We start from the raw sequence: 20,892 nt of genomic DNA on the forward strand, positions 1-20,892 counted from the left end.
AGATGTTTCTTGGCCTTTCTTTCCCCCACCCCCACCAATAACTGACTTGGGGTATGATGGAGCACAGTTCCTAAAAAAGACACAAAGAAGCCTAGAGCATGATGGATTCCTTCTTATTCCTTATTAGAGAGATCACCTCATGCCCCACTTTGAAGTCTCAAAAAATGACTTAAGGGGCCGGCATGGTGGTGGAGTGGTTAAGTTTGCGCACTCAGCTTGGATGGTTGGGAGTTGGTGGGTTTGGATCCCCTGCACGCTGACCTATGCACCGCTCATCAAGCCATGCTGTGGCAGCCTCCCACATGCAAAATAGAGGAAGATTGGCACAGATGTTAGCTCAGGGACAATCTTTCTCACACACACACACAAAGACTTAAAAGGAGCATCTTTAACTTCGTGTAGGGACATATCTGAGGATGATGAAGTGAGAAAGGTCATAGAAAGGGTGGTATCACTATATCATTTGCAAAGAAAGCTGAGTGTCTTAAGGATTAGTATCATTGCAGGATTTCTAGATGAGGGATTCAGGGGCAGAAAACTGATTGGAAGAGGGGCTAAGGGGCTTGTTCTTACTTATATTGTATGTTTGTTTAGGATGGCTTAGAGTGGGGAGGCTTTACACACACACACACACCAAGCCACTCTTTGGTGCAGCCCTAAGCCGGGCTGTGTCTTTGGCAGTCCTGCAGAACTAAGTGCAGGACCTGGAGCATAACAGGCCTTCAAAAGTGCTTATGATTCCTTATGACTAAGGAGGTCATATAGGAAGGGGAGATGAAGGATGGGGAGTGGCAAGGCCCTTGTCTTTTTAAGATTGGAGAGGAGAAAGGAGCAGAGAGACAGACCCTTTCCAACCCCTGCCTCAGGTCTCCATTTCAGATGCAACAACAGTACTCCCAAACCCTATTACTCAGCCACTCTATTTCTGACAAAAATGGAGGAGTCTCTTTGCACAAGCCTGTCTTGAAACAATCAAGAACTGCTTAGACCCCTCTGTTTCCACTAGGGGGCCTCATGTATTCATGGCTTCTCCCCAACCCCCACCAAATGTATATATTATGTGTGTATATGTATGTGTGTACATACACACACAGCAAAAACAACACATACATACAAGCTGCCAGTCAGGGCTCTCCCCGCCCGCCCTCCTCCACCACCAGGTGTAAGAGGGAAGATTCCAGGAACTCAAGCCTTTGTTGCTGTGCCCTATTTCAATGAAGGGTAGGAGGGGGTGAGACCGGGGCTTGGGGCGGGGCCAGGGAGCAGGATGCCTAGGTACCCAGTTCCTACCAGTAAGTCCCTAGGCCTCTGTCTCTCTCCCTTGCTCTACCAGCCTCACCACCATCCACGCTGCCCCAAGAGCCTTAACAACTCCAGAACAGATTCCAAACAGGAGAAGCTGAAAGGATTTCCTTTCACCTCTACTTTTGACCAGGGCCTTCTACGCCACCTGCCAAGGCCAGCAGGTAAAGTGGGAGGGTTAGGGGGTGGAGAAAGGGTGGACACAGACCAGAGTGCTCTTTGTACCTAAACCTCCACCCTAGAATTCTGGGAAGGACCTGAGTCTTGAGAGAAGGAGGTGTCTTTAGACTGGGGAAACAATCCTGAGACATGTGGCGTTTGGGTTTTCGGATGTGAAGAACCTGGAGGTGAAGGTGGCCAGATTCTCTCAAGTGGCCTCAAGCAGCGTGGGGTCCACGGCGGGAGGGAGGTATTTGGGTCTCAGGATGTGGAATCTGGAACTCTGGCCTTGTTGCTGTGGGATTTCCCGAGTATGAATTCAGTCCATGCTGGTTGGAAAGGGGTTGGGAAGGGCAGTCCCCAGATGGCAGCAATTAGGGGAGGGTGAGAAGTTGTCTGGGTGGGCATCCGCCAAGCTGTCCCGTCAGGAACCCCGCCCCCTATGTTGGTCCCCGAGGGTTGAGATGAGGGGAGAGGCGCTGAGTGATTAAAAAGAGGGGAAGACAGATAGAGCTGTCCCTAGGGAGGGAAAAAGATGAGAAGCCAGGATGTGGAGAAAGTGGCACAGACCAGAGCCCTGAAGATACTCGGGGGCAGGGGGAGTGAGGTTGGCTGAACTGGAAACGGGGCCTCTCCAGACTGGAGTTCCTGGAGTTGGGGGCGCAGGGCGCGGACGCGCGGGCGGGCGGGCGGGCGGGCCGGGTCGGGGGCGGGCAGCTGTGTCGTCAGGAGCGGGGCGGCTCCGGCGGCCTCGTCTGCCTGGCCCGTCCCCCCAGCCCAGCTCGCGCTCCAGCTCCCGCGCCGGCACCGCAGCTCCGACCGCGCGCCCTCCGCAGGCAAGGTAGAGACCCCGGGAGCCCCCCGCGCCTCTCGCCCTCCCATCCGGTGCAGGTGGGGCGGGGACGCGGGAGGGGACGCCCCACGGGCTGGGGTAGGGCTGCGGGGCGGAGAAGGAGGAAGCATGACAGCTGGAGCGGGTAGCCTGAAGGGTTTGCGCCAGGACGCGGCGGGCAGCGGAGGGCTGGGCCGGCGCCCCGCAGGCAGCGTGTCCCCGGACCTTCCCCTCCATCCCTCTGCTCACTCGGAGGGATGGTGCGGCTCGGCTGCTAGGGACCTGAGTAGGAGGAAAGTCGGTTGTGGAACCTCTACAGTGCTGCACGGGTGGAGAAGGGTTGTGGTTGGGCCTCTTGGTCACCAACTTCCCACCCCTATTCTTTCCACACCTGTCACCGGAAAGTTTCTGAAACTACCTGGGTCTAAATCCCACTTTTCCCCTTTAAATGGGGGAAAGGAGCTTTACTGAGGAGGAAATGCAAATATTATTGGGCATCTCCCTAGCCTCCAAATGTGTGAGCCCACGTCCCCCAACCATGCCAAGACTGTAACTTCCTCCTGTACTACACAATGACCCCCCTCCCACACACACACACACAAACACCACTCCCTTAATCAGGCAACACTATCATCTGTGATGTTTGTGGAGGCTGAAGGAAATTTGAGGCTTTAAGCCAAAGGATTCCCTCTCAGGGACCACTGACTTACTAGTAACAGGGATGGGCAGAAAGAATAGAACTTCCCTCACTCCTGGAAAAGAGGAGGAGGATGCAGGCCCTGGTGTGGTTAAGGGATTCACAAGTCCAGGTAAGCAGGCCTGGGTCCTCAAAGGGGAGTGCCTGTCTTTTGGGGTTCCTGGCTGGGTCAGCCTGAATGTTCGGGGGCATAGCTGATTCTTGAGTAATTGTAAATTTACAAGACTTGGAATGTGAGCAATGAATGTTGACGTGCAAAAGGAAATCTTAAATGTTAGCACTGGCTTTGGAAATCATATTTATCTCTCAGTTAGCAGCAATTTTAGTGTTTAATGTTGAAAATAAGATCTAGAAGGGCCGGCCCGGTGGCCTAGTGGTTAAGTTCGCGCTCCCTGCTTCGGTGGACCGGGGTCTCGCTGGTTCGGATCCCGGGCACGGACATGGCACCGCTCATCAGGCCATGCTGAGGCAGCGTCCACATGCCACAACTATAAGGACCCACAGCTAGAATATGCGACTATGGACTGGGGGGATGTGGGGAGAAAAAGAAGGAAAAAAAAGATTGGCAACAGTTGTTAGCTCAGGTGCCAATCTTAAAAAAAAAAAAGATCTAGAAAACCAGAGGCACTGGTTAAGTGTTAGTGGAACAGACTAAGGACAAGATATCTAGAGTCTGGGTATGACCCTGAGAGACTCACTTGCTCTCTGAGCCTCAGTTTTCCTCTGTAAAATATGAGAGTTGGTGTCTCCCAGCTCTGAGGATGTTCTGGGAGTCTCTACCTCCAAGTCAACTTCTTCCTTTCTTACCCCAAGGTGGTAGGGGCAATCAGGGAAACCAGAGGAGGGAAGGGATGGGTGAGTCACAAATAGCTGGCAAGAGGGCTCCAGACCCCACCCTCCCAGCCCTGGCATTTGCAAGGACTAGCCCAGGTTATAGCCTCAGGGTTGGGATGGAGCTGGAGGACAAAATTGGACTTGTTCCAGGTCTTTAAGGCCCCAGGATCTGGCAGTTTGCTGCCTCTCAGCAGCAGGGGCAGCCAAACTTTTGGTGAGAAAAGTCGAGAGGAACCTGAAAAGATCCCAGGAGCCCTTATATCCAAAGTACCATGCCAGGGGTGTCCTTGGACCCCAACAGACTAGTTTATAACCACCGCCTTACCCTCCCAGAGGCAAAGTACAGGATCCTGATACTTCACGTCTGTACCTGAGATATGACACAGGAAGGAAAGGTGTACAACTGGGCTTCGTTGCTACTGGAAGTCCCTAGAATTTATGCCTTCCTGGGTCAAAGACATCATTTTTCCTAATCTCCAGATGTGTTTCTCTAGGTACCACCCTTGTGCTATAAATCATAATAATAATAATAGCTAACATTTATTGAGTTCTTCCTCTGTGCCATGCAATATGCTCAGTATATTGCATGTATTATTTTATTTAGTCCCTACATTGTGACTGATTTCTCTAGGTACCCATTTTACCAATGAGGAAACAGGTTGAGGGAGATGAAATAACTCCCCAAGAGCTAAGATTCTAGTCCTTGCCTAGATAATGCAAAAGTCCATTCTCCTAACCTCTACATATAAGCCCTGGGGGGGCGGGGCTGGCCTGGTGGCACAGTGGTTAAGTTCAGAGTTCTGCTCCGGTGGCCCAGGGTTCACCGGTTCAGATCCCGGGTGCGGACATGGCACCGCTTGGCAAGCCATGCTGTGGCGGGCGTCCCACATAGAAAGTAGAGGAAGATGGGCATGGATGTTAGCTCAGGGCCAGTCTTCCTCAGCAAAAAGAGGAGGATTGGCAGCAGATGTTAGCTCAGGGCTAATCTTCCTCAAAAAACAAAAACAAAAACAAAAAAAAACCCCGGGGGCTAGAAGGGTCTCTGTGAAAAGAGAGGTGAGAGAGAAGTATCATGTCCTCTCTCCTGTTTGTCATCCCTTGTTTACTCTCTCCCTGTCACTTTCTCTCTCAGATTCCATTTCCTAGAGCCTTGGAGTCATCTAAGAATCCCCAGGAGTAATGAGAAAGGCTAATTAAGCCATACAGGCCCCATTAACCATAAAACTATTTTGTATTCATTAGATTTGTTGGCAGTAGAAGTTGGATTATAGTCATTGAAAAGGGCTAGATGGGTACAGTCCTTTCTCTAGAATATCAGTGTCCCAGAACCCCCTTCTAAGTGTTTCCAGAGAGCCCCCAGAACAGGAATGGTATGCTACATAGAGGTGGGCAGCACAGGTGTCTCAAGGGCAGAGGCTACAGAGAAGGTTCTTGCACCATCAGAAAGGAAGTTCTTGTAGGCCTTAATTGCCTCCTTGAGCCTGACCCAACAAGCCCTGAATAAGTGTTGGCAGGGGGAGGCAGAAGGTGAGAGCCTTGCATGGAGTAGCATAATAAGTACTTTCTAGCATCATTCCTTCATTTAACAAATATTTATTTAGCACCTACTATACATGCTGCAAATTGTCTCATATTCCCCTGACTGTCAGGATGGACACTCTGGCATTTCATTTAACTGTGTTTGGATAAAATATGACTCCCTAACTTTACACAACTATTTGTACAACCAATATGGAGCAATTACAACACGCTGGGCACTGTTTCAGGTATTGGGGATACAGTGGGGAACAAGACCGACAACTTCCTGCCCTTGTGGAACTTACATTTTGGTAGAAGACAAACAGAACACAAAGCAGCAAATAAATTAACAAGATAATTTCCACTTGTGATACGTTTTGTGAAGGAAACGAAGGAGGGTGCTGTGCAAAGGAGCGGGGCTACTTAGGACCGAATGATGAGGGACGGTGTCTTGGAGGAGCTGACATTTCAGCTTGGGCAAGAAGTCAGCTCTGCCAAGAGCGGGGAGGGCTGCTCCAGGCTGACAGAACAGTAAGTCTCATGGCCCTGAACAGGGGAGAACTTGGCGTGCTCAAGGAACAGAAAGGAAGGCAGTGGACTAGGAGGCAGTGTGTGAAGGACCAAGTGGAAAAAGAGGAGGGCAGAGAGACAAGCAGGGTCCCCACCACAGGGTTCTTGGGTTAGAGCGTGGGCTCCTCCACTTATCACCTGCCTTAGAAATCCCAACCCCTTTGAGCTCCAGTTTCTTCACCTGTAGAATGGCTATAGCAATAACTTCCTATCTCACTGGATCCGATTTTAATTGTTAATACAGTAATAACTACCATTTCTTGTAGGCCTTCTATATGTCAAGTTCTGTACTGGGTACTTTTTATTAATTATTTGACTTAATCCTCACAACTATGAAAGATAGGTATCATTCTCCCCATTTCACAGATTGTAATTTGCCCACATAACACGGTGATAGAGCTAAGAATGGAACCTGGACAAGACTAACTCTAGCTGTTTGACTCATATCAGTGCTGTACTCTAATGAGAGATAGTGTTACTGCTGTTATTGAATCCTCAAGGCAACTTGCCCTCTGTAACTTGGCCCCTGGGCCAGAGGTCAGCATGATCCACGTGATGGCTCCTCTCTGGTCCCTGAGTCCCAGAGCCAAAAGCTGGAGCTCCCTAAACACTACTAACCTAGCAGGCTAGAAGGAAGAGCCCCGCATCCGAGACTCCCGCAATCAGCTCAGTCCTCCTGGAACTGGGAAGCCAGGCCGATGCTCGGAGCCTTCTTCCCCTATCTCGCACGCCTGGGTCCCCGCCCTTCCCCAGTAGAGCTCCGCGGGACGCAGGCAAGGCGGGGCCGGGGCTGGGGACCGGGCCAGAGCTGGTTCTGTGTCGCGCGTCAGAAGCGCTAGAGGTCGTTGCGGGACGTGGGTGGTTCGGGGAGTGGATGGCTGAGCGGAGCTGGGGACCGAGGCTGGAGGCGGAGCAAGATGGGGTTGTGGCTCGGAAGGCGTGCCACCGACGCAGTGAGAACCACGGGGCGGGTCGGGGCGGGTCGGGACTGCGGGAGCCGAGATGAGAGAGACTGCAAGTCCCGGAGAAACTGCAGAGATTGGGGGTGGCGGGAGAAGAGGTAGAAACCGCCAAGGGGGACACGCTCACAGAGACACATATAGACTGGAAACGGGGGGTTGGGGGCGAAGAGGTGAGGTCGGTCAGAGACGAATCGAGACAGATTAGGGGAGAAATCAGAGAGCTGGAGAAGGATCCAGAAATGGAGGAGAAAAAGTCAGAGATGAGTCAGAGAAACAGAGACACAGGGCCGACTCTGTCAGGGAGAGAGAGACACACAGAGGAGGAGAACACAGGGAAATGAAGGGACTGCAGGAGGGACTCAGAGGAGGAAAGAACAGAAATCATAGTGGAAGTGGTGGATGGAGGTGGCAGACAGAAGTAAAGAGACCAGACAGCTGGCTCTTCCTGCCACATGCTCTTGTCATCCTCCTCCAGATCTTACCTTGGAAGTGGAGGTCCAGGCGCCAGAAGTACTACTACCAAGCTGCCTTTGTGGCCATCCTTAAGGAAAAGAGAAAGATGGCCAAGGAGAGGGGCCTAATAAGCCCCAATGATTTTGCCCAGCTGCAAAAATACATGGAATGTGAGTCTTCCTCTCAATCCTTCAGTTCTGGCGACCTTACCCAGAGAATCCCTCCACTTCCTCATTCCCCCCAACTCCTCCAATTTTCCCAGTGGCCTTCAGCCAGGCAGCTGCTGAGATTTGTCTATGACTGGGAAAGGGAAGAGAGGGAGTTTGGGAGGTGCCTGTGGTCTCAAGTCACTAGCCACCTTCTCTCAACCTTGACTGCCTGTTCCAAGTCTCAGAGGAGAGATGCTAGAAGGGGTACCACTTTGGAGGATCTGAAATGTTTTCTCTCTGTATTTCTGTGTTTCTTCTTGGAATTTCTTCTTTATTCATCTCACTTGACTCTTTTTTCCTCTTGGATGTCTGGGTGGGACTCTGGTAGAAGACAGGGAAAGCCAAACCAGACTAATGCTCTTTCACTCTCTTCACATGCTAGACTCCACCAAAAAGGTCAGTGATGTCCTAAAGCTCTTTGAGGATGGTGAAATGGCTGAATATGTCCAAGGAGATGTGAGTGGCAGCTGGGAAATCTTCTCCTTGACTAACTCTTCCTATCTTTGTTTTTGCTACTCCATTGGGATCCCAACTTCCAGGGATTATTCTGGGCCCTTGCTATCTTCCCTCTAGATACCCCTGCACCCATTGTTACCACAGCTGTTGCTTTAGGGCAAAGCAAGAGATCACATTAACTCCTCAGCCCAAGAAACCATACTCCTGCCTTGGATGCTTCTCAGCTCTCTACTTATTGTCTCTGTCCCCACCCAATTCTTCAGTCCCCGGCTCTCATCCTGCAGGCTCCCCAGGGTAATGCTTGTTCTCATCATAGGCCATTGGGTATGAGGGATTCCAGCAATTCCTGAAAATCTATCTGGAAGCAGATAATGTTCCCAGTCACCTAAGCCTGGCACTGTTTCAATCCTTCCAGACTGATCACTGCTTAGAAGAGACTGTGAAAAAAGGTATGGTCAAGTAGGTGGGACTGAGCTGGGCCTCCAGAAGAAAAGTCAAATTAATGCGGGTTTGGGGGGTGAAAGTTGAATTGAGTCACATGTTGGGAGCAGGGCTGGGGGAGAGAGGTGGAGGGTGGCCAGGTTGGTGTGGGGGCTGGAGGGAGGAAAGTTAAAGGGAAGAGCTGGAACCAAGGAAAAGAGAAGAGCCAGAGTGGAGGGAGCCCCACCCTCAGATCTGCTGCTCTTTTTGTAACCAGATCTGGTATGTCTCAGTGATGTCTCCTGCTACTTTTCCCTTTTGGAGGGTGGCCGTCCAGAAGATAAGCTAGAATGTGAGTTGCCATTCTGGATTGGGAGAGGGGAGGAAAGGTGATGGGAGAGAGGGTGTTCCCCAGCCCTCCTTCCCTCATTTTTTCAGGATTCCTAAAGGCTGACAGGGCCAGACAAAGGTGGGGCCAGAGAATGGGCCCATTTCCTCTGTTACCCAGACTCCTATGCCTAATGCATTTTCTGTGGGTGGCCTGGGGTGTTGTTGGGATGCAGGGGGTGTGAACTCTCTCCCCTGTCAGGCTCACTAGGGGTGGAATCCAAGCCTGTATCCCTTCTCTTTTTGTCTCCTTTCTCAGTCCCAGCCCCAAGCTCTGGGCTCTTCAACCAAAAGGTCTCTCCCTCTCTCTTTGTTTCCCCTGTATTCTGTTATGAATTCTTTGGGTATCCCTCAAAAACTGACCCTGGACCCCCCTAAAACACCCCACAGTCACCTTCAAGCTGTACGACACGGACAGAAATGGGATCCTGGACAGCTCAGTGAGTTGGGGAACCTGTATGCTGGGCAAGGGAGTCTGTGTCTATTTGTCTGTGCCCTCCTGTCCCAACTCTCCAGGATCTTAAGAAGCAGAGGAAGCTAGAGGGAGAAACTGAGTCCTCTAGGACTAAATTTGGGAATAGGTTCCAAGTTCTTGATCCCTAAAAGAGGAGGCTGGAGACATGAATTGGGGGCTGCCTTGCAAACATCCGAACACACATAGACAATTGTTTACTTGGCAGAGACACCTGAGAATGAGAGGTGGGTCTGGGGGTGGAACCCAAGAACTCTGATTTCTAGAGAAGAGTTTGGATGGTGGTAGTGAGGTGGGATATGGCTGTGGCTCTTACTCGCTTGGCCCCCAGGAAGTGGACAAAATCATCATACAGATGATGCGAGTGGCCGAATATCTGGATTGGGACGTGTCTGAGCTGAGGCCGGTAAGGCAGTTCTTCCTCCATTTCTCTTCTTGTCCCTTCGCCCTGGTGAATCATGTGTCTCCCTTATGCCGTATCTGACAGGCGGCCTGGTTCCCTTGGCTAGGATGGCTGGGCTGGGTATCCTAGGGGCCTTGGAGAGGTGTCAGATCTGAGGAGCCACTCACACCAAAAGTACCCCCCCCCCCATTCTCTGCTCAGATTCTTCAGGAGATGATGAAAGAGATTGACTATGATGGCAGCGGCTCTGTCTCCCTAGCTGAGTGGCTCCGGGCTGGGGCCACCACTGTGCCACTGCTGGTACTGCTGGGTTTGGAGATGGTGAGTAGGAGAGACTTGTGAGGACGGGTAAGACAGCAGCCATGGGTTGTGCTTGTCAGAGGTTGGCCCTCTAAGGGCTTAGACACTCCCTAGAATCTGCTGTGCCCTCCCAGACTCTGAAGGACAATGGGCAGCACATGTGGAGACCCAAGAGGTTCCCCCGACCAGTCTACTGCAACCTGTGCGAGTCAAGCATTGGTCTTGGCAAACAGGGCCTGAGCTGTAACCGTGAGTGATGGGGCCTGGGAGTGTGGGAGCAGAGGGGCAGCCCAGCTGTCTGCAGGAGCACGGTGCTCTGAACTTAGAGGGACCTGGGTTTGAATCCTGGGCTCTGCCACTGACTAGTTATATGACCTTGGGAAAGCCACATGACTTCTTTATGCCTTAGTTTCCTCAACTGAAAGTGAGGTAATTGTGAGTGTTAAATAAGTCGATGCAAGACAAGTGCTTCACACGGTGCATGTACATACTATTACATCTGCAATAAAAATTAGCTATTCTTTTATTATTATTGTTATATCTGGGCCTCCTTTGCATCATCCAGCTCAGTTCCTGGCACATGGATGGAGTAGGGGGTGGACGTGTGGTAGCAATTGCTCTTTTAGGGGGAAGAGAGCAAGAGGCACAGGTCTTGGAGGTGAGCCCCAACCCCAAACTGCAATTCTCTACCCACCCTCACAGCAAGGGTTTAGATGTCTTGTTTCAGTGAGTGATTCCACCTCACCCCCAGTTAAGGAGGAAATGGGAGGAGGGGCTGCAGCTAAGGCTCTGACTTTCTCCCCTCTCGCCCAGTCTGTAAGTACATCGTTCACGACCATTGTGCCATGAAAGCCCTGCCTTGTGAAGTCAGCACCTATGCCAAGTCTCGGAAGGACATTGGTGTGAGTGACTCCATGCCCACACCATCACCACCTGCATCCTGACCCTGATTCTTAGCCCGTTGCTCCCCTCAGCCCTTCCCCCAGGCCCTGCTCAGACCCTCTCAGACAGAGGATTGCCTTTCTCCGCAAGGTCCAATCACATGTGTGGGTGCGAGGAGGCTGTGAGTCTGGGCGATGCGACCGCTGCCAGAAGAAGATCCGGATCTACCACAGCCTAGTTGGGCTGCATTGTGTGTGGTGCCACCTAGAGGTCAGTTTGTGAGCTCTCCCTCCAGCCTCCCAAAGCCGCCCTCTCTCCGCTTGCTCCCTCAGGCCCGTTTCCCCTTTAGCCACAGCTGCCCCTGCTCCTAAGGGCTCTCTTTCCAATACTAGACCCCCAAGTTGAAAGGTGACGGGGTTCCCTCCATGATCTCTCCATGCACCCCTGTCTTTCAGATCCATGATGACTGCCTGCAAGCCATGGGCCCTGAGTGTGACTGTGGGCTGCTCCGAGATCACATCCTGCCTCCATCTTCCATCTATCCCAGCGTCCTGGTGAGACCCTGGGGCAGCAGCTGGGAGGGGACAGGAGTGCTTCCCCCATTAAAAAACACACACAGTGTCACTTTGAGCAGCAAGTCTATTCTTTTAGGATTCAAGTCAGACTCTCATCTGTTTAGGGATTTACACACACAATCCAGTTTTCCTTCCCTGTGCTTCCCTCCCTTCCTAGGCCTCTGGACAGGAGCGTAAAAGTAGCAAAACAAGCCAGAAGACCATGGATGATTTAAATTTGAGCACCTTTGAGGCTCTGCGGGTACAGGGCTAAGAGGCTTGGGATTCATGGTGGGGGCTGGTTTTTCTTCGCTGGAGCCCTCATGGGAGGGAATGAAGTGAGAAGCCTGGGGAATGGTGCCTGCTTTCAGAAGCCCCACCCTGGTAGGGGAGGTGAAAGTATCTTGGGGGAATGCCAGCCTTCTGCCCCTGTCTCCAGGGCCCATCTTAACTCTAACAAAATCCTGTTTCCCTATCCTTGTTTTCTTCCCCAAATGCAGGTTGACCCTGTTTCTAACACCCACCCCCTTCTCGTCTTTGTCAACCCTAAGAGTGGCGGGAAGCAGGGGGAGAGGTGAGAAGAGATACACTGGGTCTTCTAAGATGGAGAGGGATGACCAACAGAGATTGGGAATCTGTGTGTATGGAGGGGACATACCTTGAGAAGGACATCAAAAGGGTGGGGTGCAGAACATCTATCCCCTGCCATGACCTTTCCTTTTTCCCTCACACAGGGTGCTTTGGAAATTCCAATATCTGCTAAACCCTCGACAGGTGTTCAACCTCCTAAAGGATGGTCCTGAAGCAGGGTGAGTATAGGTTAGGGGCTGTATCACAGCGTTTGTGTGTGTCTGTCTGTCTGTGTACATTGGGAGAGAAGAGGAAACAGTGTATGTTGGCAGGGGAGGGCTAGGGGACCACAAGAAACCAGAATTCAGAATGCTGCTTTTCCTAGGGTCACTGGGCACCCCGCCACTGAGTTCGTTGGCTCATCTTTGTTCTGTTCTCAAAGGATGGAGATGCCAGTTCCTCCCTAATCACTGAGGAGTGGCTATAACTTTCCTCAAAGTACTTTCTCCCTGCCCTTAACAGAAACTCAGACCTTTTGACAAAGGGAAAAGGGGTCATAAGGAATGAGAGACAAGAAGTAATCTGTCTATCCAGGAGTTGGGTAGCCTTGGTTCTGTTATCTTTCCTCATCTTTTCTCTTACCTTTTTCTCAGGCTCAGATTCTTCAGAGAGGTTCCTAATTTCCGGGTTTTGGTGTGTGGCGGCGATGGCACAGTAGGCTGGATTCTAGAGATGATTGGTCAGTGCAGAAAGAGACTCTGGGCAGGGCACTGGGGCAGTGGCCTTCCAGAGCTAAATTCCTCCGTCCATCTCCTCACCTGCCTCCCCAGACAAAGCCAACTTGCCTGTTGTGCCTCCTGTCGCTGTGTTGCCCCTGGGCACTGGAAATGATCTGGCTCGCTGCCTAAGATGGGGAGGAGGTAAGTGGTTAGGAATTGTTTTCCTGGGGAATGGGAGCAGTTGGGTAGGAAAGGAAAGGCACAAAGAGAAGGCCTCAAGGCATAGAAAGAGGGTTGAGGAAGAAGAGAAGCACAGATGGTTGGGTACCAAAGTGGATTGTCCAAAAGGAAGAGAACTTTAGAAGAAGCAAGGACCACAGTCTGAACCTAGAAGGGTCAAGGGTGACAGTCTTCTTTCCTATCAACCTAAAAATATCCATCTATTTCTCCCAACCAACTCTTAGGGCTCAGAGAATCAAGGAATATGGGAGCGGGAGGAGGACAATGTGGGAATAAGGAAGGTTGTATAAGAGCTAAGCCAGATGCTGAATGATGGAGTTAGTAGGGAGCCTGGCCGTGATTCATTCAAAAAGTTAGTCAGTGGTCGTTCATCCATTCATCATAATTTCTTCCCAAATCTATTGCAACATTCTCCTAACTGCACTCTCATTTCTAGTCTCTTTCTCCCTTCAAAGAGAAAGAGTTGGAGGGATGGTATTGGTAGATAAAGAGGTCAGTGTAGGGCAGGTTGAGTTTGAGGTATCTTGGAATTGAAGCTGTTGGGTTCAGAATCCAGCTCTGAGATCTTGCAGGAGATTATGGAATCAGGGTCTGATAAGGAGATTGAAAGGTGTTCTAGGTGAAAGAAGTTGTGTTAGGCCAGAGGAGCCACCAAACAACGAGAAGGTGCATTAGGGAAAGTGTGCGCCATTCGTTGTGACTGGACATGGGGTGCAAGGTGAGGAATGGGAAGAGGGCGGACTGAGTGGAGCAGGGTCCAGATGATGGAGGGTCATGAATGCTGTGCTGAGAAGTCTTTAACTTTATCCTGCCAGAGATTGAAAGCTGACAGCCCATAGAAACGATTTCTGTTGTTCTGTATTATTTGTCTTGCAGTGCTTTAAATTTTTTTGAACTTGGTTGTTTCCAAGAAGTGGGTGATGTATTCTTCAATTCCGCAGTCTCCTCAGCTCCCTGCTATTCACTCATTCACTTTACCTTTCTAGCCAGTGAGGCATTTGAATGTGCAATCGTTGAACCATGGGTAACTCTTGAACTAATGAAAGATTTAACTAAAAGAAAAAATAGGTGTGTATGTATATATATATATATATATATATATATATATATATGGTATTATACTTTTTCTCTATATATATAGTATAAATATGGTATTATACTCTCTATATAGAATGAAAATTACTCTCTGTATATATAAAATATTATTCCAGAAAGCAGAAGTATCTCTGAGTGCATATTATAACTTAAATCTTGTATGTAGATATATGACCGATTTTTTTGGCCAGTTTTTAAATCCTCAACATCTGACTTTGTTTTCATTTACAGTATTAGACACTTTGATGTCATGTGTTTTGAGTCTTCACTGTGTGTTCTGCAAATAAGACTCTCATAGCAGTTTCTTCTAATTCCACCTGAATCGTGAAAATAATGATATAAATACAGCGCTAATGAAAATTTGTGTTAATATTGAAAAAACCGTAAAGTTTGAAGAAGGGGAGATGAAAGGAACATGCTATGGGAGCTCTGTGGAGGATGGATTGGAGGTAGGAGACAGGATAGGAAATTACTTGTATTGCAAGAGTCTAGACAAGAGGTTGTGAGCACGAAAGCAAAGGCAGTAGCAGTCGAGTTGATGAGGTAGAAGCCACAACACTTGGTTACTGATAGGATGTGGAGGAGGAGGTAAAGACGAGTCTAGAACATTTTCTAGGTGTGGACTGAGCAGATGGGGGTGCCATTTATTGAGATAGGGAATACAGGAGGAGGACCAGTTTAAGAAAGAAAGATAGATTCAGTTTTGGACATACTGAGTTGGAGTGTCCGTGGAGCACCTAGATGAAGATGTGTCGTGGGTAGTTAGAAATAGATGTTAGGGATTTAGGAGAGAAGTCAGGCCTAAAGATACGTGTTTAAGCATCATCTGCTCCTAGGAGGTAATTGACATCCTGGGAGTAGATGAGTTACCCAGGGAAAGAGGTAAGAAGAGAAAGTGGCCAAGGACAGCAAGATCCTGGTAAACACTCTATTTAAGGATGGAGCAGAGGAAGATGAATTATTAAAGGAGTCTGTATTAGTGTCCTATTGCTGCTGTAACAAATCACCACAAACAGTGGCTTAAAACAACGCAAATTTATTATCTTACAGCTCTTGAGGTCAGAAGTCCAAAATAAGTCCCACAGTGCTAAAATCAAGGTGTTAGCACAGCTGTGTTTTTTTCTAGAGGCTTTCGGAGAGAATCCTTTGTTTTACCTTTTCTGGTTTCTAGAGGCTGCTAGCATTCTTGGCTCATGGCCCCCTCTCCAACTAGCAATGTTATCACTCCAACCTCTGCTTCCATTGTCACACCTTTTTCCATGACTCTTCTCTCTTGCTTTCCTGTTTTACTTATAAGGACCCCTGTGATTATATTGGGCCCACCCAGATAAGCCAAGATAATCTCCCCATCTTAAAATCTTTAATTTAATCACACCTGCAAAGTCTCTTTTGCCAGGTAAGGCAACATATTCACAGATTCTGGAGATCAGGACGTGGACATCTTTGAGGGCCATTATTCTGCCTGCCACAAAGACTTAAGAAGGAACAGTCCGAGAGGGTCCTCTGTAACTTACAGAGTGGTATTTTAGAGGCCAAGTGAAGAGTTTCATGAGTTAAAGTGAGAACTAAAGATATATTCTTGGTTTTGGCAGGAATCATTGGCAATCTTTGCCAAAAGAGTTTCAGCAGGGAGGTATGGTGAAAGGCAAATTACAGTGGGTTGAACCATCAATGGAATATGAGGAAGTGGAGACTTATTTTTTAAATTTTTTTCCTGATTACAAAAATAACTCATGCTTGTGGTAAAAAAAAAGATTCAAACATTTCAGATATACACGCCAAGAAAGTGAAAGTTCCCTATAATCTACTCCTTAAAGTTTGGGAGTTTATTCCTCCATGTTTTTCTTTCTGGACACATACTATTATGCATTTAAACATGGAGATCGTTTTATTGACGTTTTTCTTCTTTTTTTAACTAAACGGCTCATCTTGGTTATCATTATATTTCAATACAGTCAGGTTTGCCTCACTGTTTTTGTTACAGAATAGCATTCCATTGAGCGTCTCATAACTTATTTAACCACTCCCCAACTAAGAAACACGTGGGTAGTGATGGGTTTTTTATCACAGACCGTGCCGCAGTGCAAACCCTTGCACATCTATCTCTGCACAGAGATATGAGAGATTTCCTAGACGTGGAAGTGCTGGCTCAAAGAGTATGAGCATTTTACGTTTTACTAATTATTGTCTTTTTATTTTTTTATTATTTTTTAAAGATTTCATTTTTTCCTTTTTCTCACCAAAGCGCTCCCGGTACATAGTTGCATATTTTTAGTTCTGGATCCTTCTAGTTGTGACATGTGGGATGCCACCTCAGCATGGCCTGATGAGCAATGCCATTCCGTGCCCAGGATCCGAACCAGCGAAACCCTGGGCCGCAGAAGCGGAGTGGGTGAACTCACCCAATTGGCCATGGGGCCAGGTCCTAATTATTGTCTTTTTTAAAAAATTACACAAATGATACATCAGTACATTTTCACTGTAAAAGATTCTAAAAAGTAAAATGCGTGAGACGTCCCACACAGGTCTCCTCTTCCCTACCTCCACCAAATTCCACACACCTCCCCAGAGATAACGACGGTTTCCTATTTGCACTCATTTTCCTGTTTTTACGCATGCGTGCACACACAGACTTTTATATAAACACAAATGAGGTCATACTACAGATTGTCCTGGGACTCCTTTTTTCATTGACTGACATGTCTTGGAGATCTATCCATGTTAGTACACACAGATTTCATTCTATATTCAACTGCTGCACGTCATTCCATGACATAGATTTGCCATAATTTATATAACCTTCCCCTACTGATGGGCATTTAGACTATTTCCAGTTTTTTGCTGTTTTAGAGAGTACATCAGCAAACATCCTTGTCCATCCATCTCTGTGCACATGTGTCTGAGTTTCTGCAGGAGAAATTCCTAAAAGTGGAATTGCTGCATCAAAGGATATGTTTTGATAAAATTTGATAACATTTTGATAAAAATTGCCAAATTACCTCCCAAAAATGAAACACCAATTTATGCTCCAACTAACAGCAATTGAGAGTGCCAGTTTGTTCATAATCTCATTAACACTTGGTTTTCTCAATCTCTTTATACTTTGTCAATCTGAGAGGCAACAAAAAGTTAACTAATTATAATTTATAATTCTTCTAATTATTAGTAATACTGAGCATCTTTAATATGCGTACTGGTCATTTGTATTTCTTCTGTGATTGGCTTGTTTGTGTTATTTGCCCATTTTTCTATTGACTTTTTTTCTTTTCTTTTTTTTTTTTTTGAGGAAGATTAGCCCTGAGCTAACATCCACTGCCAATCCTCCTCTTTTTTTTCTGAGGAAGACTGGCCCTGAGCTAACATCTGTGCCCATCTTCCTCTACTTTATATGTGGGACGCCTGCCACAGCATGGCTTGACGAGCGGTGCGTAGGTCCGCACCTGGGATCCGAACCGGCGAACCCTGGGCCACCGAAGCGGAACGTGTGAATTTAACCGCAGTGCCACCAGGCCGGCCCCATGACTTTTTAAATATAGTGATTTGTAAGCACGTTTTGAATGTTGGAGAAGTTAGTCTGTTATATGTGCTGCAGATATTTTTTCCCAGTTTGTATTTTGTCTTTTTTTTCAGTTGTGTGTCTGTTTGTTTAACCATACAGAAGTTTTAAATTTTAATATAATTGTATTTATCAGTCTTCCTTTTTTGGCTCCTAGTTTTATATTATGCTTTAGAAAGGCCTTTTCCACTCAAAGATTCTAAAAACATTCACTCATGTTTTCTGCTGGTACAAATTCTGCTTTATTTCTTTTACATTTAAATTATTTGACCCACGTTGAATTTATTTTGGTATAAGCAGTTACTTCTACATCCAGCACCATTCGTTAAATAATCTATCTTTCCCCCATTTATTTGGGATGTCATCATATACTAAATTCCCAGATATACTTGACTCTATTTCTGGGTGCTCTATTCTTTACTGTTGAACTTTTATTCTATTCGCTGTGCAGTATCACACTATATAGACACCATTGCTTTACATTGTGTTCTATCTGGTGGAATGGGGAGAGGGAGCGTCAGAGAGAGATTACCCCCCACTCATCACTCATCTCTTCTAGCATTTTGCACTTTCCTGGCTGTTTAATCTTTCAGGTGAACTTTGGTGTTATTGTTAGAGGCCCACACACATTGGGAACATTCACCCTCCATGACAGTGTGGAGAAAAGAGTCAGCAAGGGGCTGCCCTTAAGATTGGGCCATGGGAGTCATGACCAAGCGCCCTGCCCTTTCACTGGTTAGGCTGGGACCGTCTGCAGAACCAGGGAAGAGGATCCCTGGGAATTTGTGGAGCTGGGAGCTGAGAGGAGGTCCCTCAGGGATCCAGGACTCAGTGCTAACCTGTCTTCTCCCCCATCTTTAGGGTATGAAGGACAGAATTTGGGGAAGATACTCAAGGATTTAGAGATGAGTAAGGTGGTACATATGGATCGATGGTCCGTGGAAGTGATACCCCAACAAACTGAAGAAAAGAGTGACCCAGTTCCCTTTCAAATCATCAATAACTACTTCTCCATCGGTGTGGTGAGTGGAGTGGGGCCTGGGGGGAAGGGAGGAAGTGGGGGTTAAGCAGGCAGAGCCTGGAGGAGGGCAGAAAGGGAAAGTAGAGGTTAAAGGAGCTGTGACACAGGGAAATTGGGGGTGCGGTACAGTGGCGTTAGTTGCAAGAAAAGAACATGGGACATACTGCTGTCAAACTGGGGAGTTAAAGAGAGAGTTCTGTGCCGAGAGAGGAGGCAGACCTCTGAGCTTACGTACCCTGAACTCCGCAGGATGCCTCTATTGCTCACCGATTCCACATCATGCGAGAGAAATATCCTGAGAAGTTCAACAGCAGGTGAGGGGAAAGGGGGTGGGGTGGCCTACGCAGTGGCAGGGACTCAGTTGTGGCTGACGTTGACTCAGAGCACTTCGTTGGGCAGTGACACCTCTAGGGAGCCCCTCAACCAAAGCTAGCCTGTTCTCCATGGGACTGGAGTCAGGAGGTTGATGTCCTTCCCTGTCACTTAGCCTACCTCGGCCAGCACTGTGTAACTTGTCCCTCCCTACTGGGCCTTGTGTTGGGGCTGACACAGAATGAAGAACAAGCTCTGGTACTTCGAATTCGCCACTTCTGAATCCATCTTCTCAACATGCAAAAAGCTGGAGGAGTCTTTGACAGTTGAGGTGGGTGGGATGTGACCTAACCCTACATCCTTTTCAGCTTCTTATATCTTAGTTTCTCCTTCCACAGGCGCCCTCAGGAACTTCCCATATTCTTGAACCTATACTTTGACCTCCCAGCTCTCCAGTCCTGATTTCCCAAGTTCTCAAGATACACCAGTCCCTATTTCCCTCCATTCCTTACACCCCTCCAAATCCTGGCCTTCCCGGTCTGTCATCTGATGGAGGGAGGGGTCGCATCCATGATTATGCCAAGAGGTGAGGGTCTGTGCTCTCCTCCCCTCAGATCTGTGGGAAACCGCTGGATCTGAGCAACCTGTCGCTAGAAGGCATCGCAGTGCTGAACATCCCTAGCACGCACGGTGGCTCCAACCTCTGGGGTGACACCAAGAGGCCTCATGGGGATATCCAGGGCATCAACCAGGCCTTAGGTGCCACAGCTAAAGTCATCACGGACCCTGATATCCTGAAAACCTGTGTACCAGGTGAGAGGTGCAGCCTTGGGAGCTGAGTGGGCGGGACTGAGGGGAAGGCGTGGCTCTTTGGAGGCACCCTGCTTCTGCAAAACCCTGTCTCCCCACTTGCCACCCCCAGACCTAAGTGACAAGCGGCTGGAAGTAGTAGGGCTGGAGGGTGCTATTGAGATGGGCCAGATCTATACCAAGCTCAAGAATGCGGGACATCGGCTGGCCAAGTGCTCTGAGATCACCTTCCAGTAAGGAGAACTCTGGCCAGGGGCTCTGAGGGAAGGAGTGGGGTCAGGAGAGCAGAGAGTCATGGGAATGGTGGGGAGGGGCTGTACTAGGAGATCTTCCTCAGTAACAAAGGGTCTCAAAGTCAACCTAAGAAACAGAGTTTTGGTATTTGGTTGGTAAAGAAATCACCAGTCTGCCTTGGCCTCCCACAGCACCACAAAAACCCTCCCCATGCAAATTGATGGAGAACCCTGGATGCAGACGCCCTGTACAGTGAGTAGTGCCTATGCCTGCCAAAAACTGAACCCTCAGGCTCCATGAGTCCTAAATCTCCATAGCACATCTGCTTTACCTCCTTCTGATGCCTGAAGTTCCCGTTTCTCCAAAATCCTGATTTCTCTGCCCCTGACCATCCAACTATGGCCTCTTTGGGACCCCAGCAACCCACCCCGAACCCCACTGATTTTCCGCCAAGTCTCTGCTACTCCAGCCCCAAGGCACCAGCTCCTGCCTCTGAACATGCCCCCTTCCTTTCTAGATCAAGATCACCCACAAGAACCAGATGCCCATGCTCGTGGGCCCACCCCCTCGCTCCTCCAATTTCTTTGGCTTCTTGTGCTGAGGGGTACACCTCAGCCTCCAAGCCATCCTTGAAGCCACCTCCTCGTCCTTGGACTCTATTTCCTAGGCTCTGTACATTGCTGCCACATCCTCCTGCCAGCTCAGGGGAGTGTTCCTTCACCCTCACAGTATTTATTATCCTGCACCAACCTCCACTATTCCCCATGCACACACACACACACACACACACACCCCACAAACACATACATTGAAAGTGCCTCATCTGAATAAAATGACTTTTTTTCCCCACTGGGATATCTAAGTAAGTGGTACACCTCCCTCATTTATACCTCTACTCCTTAAATGACATCGATTCTCTCAGAAG

At 48.6% G+C, this 20,892-nt stretch overlaps 1 protein-coding gene across 28 annotated transcripts; it reads left to right on the forward strand.

Moving 5' to 3' along the window:
• The first annotated feature begins 1,080 nt into the window (after positions 1 to 1,080).
• DGKA (diacylglycerol kinase alpha) lies at positions 1,081 to 20,829 on the forward strand. 28 transcript variants are annotated; one of them, XM_008534178.2, is made up of 25 exons: positions 1,081 to 1,221; positions 1,305 to 1,466; positions 7,350 to 7,497; positions 7,919 to 7,992; positions 8,309 to 8,441; positions 8,690 to 8,764; positions 9,190 to 9,239; positions 9,603 to 9,677; positions 9,876 to 9,995; positions 10,109 to 10,223; positions 10,788 to 10,876; positions 11,007 to 11,126; positions 11,312 to 11,410; positions 11,589 to 11,672; positions 11,911 to 11,984; positions 12,145 to 12,219; positions 12,634 to 12,719; positions 12,811 to 12,900; positions 18,452 to 18,612; positions 18,861 to 18,925; positions 19,164 to 19,254; positions 19,538 to 19,736; positions 19,846 to 19,966; positions 20,159 to 20,219; positions 20,485 to 20,829. In XM_008534178.2, exons 3-25 carry the CDS (start codon positions 7,434 to 7,436, stop codon positions 20,566 to 20,568), a joined length of 2,205 nt encoding a protein of 734 aa, XP_008532400.2. In that variant the 5' UTR covers positions 1,081 to 1,221; positions 1,305 to 1,466; positions 7,350 to 7,433; the 3' UTR covers positions 20,569 to 20,829. The 28 variants fall into 28 exon arrangements, 27 of the variants coding, with proteins under 27 accessions (XP_008532400.2, XP_070477680.1, XP_070477683.1 ...); XM_070621581.1 differs by lacking the exons at positions 1,081 to 1,221; positions 1,305 to 1,466 and adding exons at positions 2,214 to 2,302; positions 5,728 to 5,873; XM_070621591.1 differs by lacking the exons at positions 1,081 to 1,221; positions 1,305 to 1,466; positions 9,190 to 9,239 and adding exons at positions 2,233 to 2,302; positions 5,728 to 5,873; positions 9,316 to 9,498.
• The last annotated feature ends 63 nt before the right edge of the window (positions 20,830 to 20,892 follow it).

The sequence above is a fragment of the Equus przewalskii genome, chromosome 5 (genome assembly GCF_037783145.1).
Source record: "Equus przewalskii isolate Varuska chromosome 5, EquPr2, whole genome shotgun sequence".
NCBI lineage: Eukaryota > Metazoa > Chordata > Mammalia > Perissodactyla > Equidae > Equus > Equus przewalskii.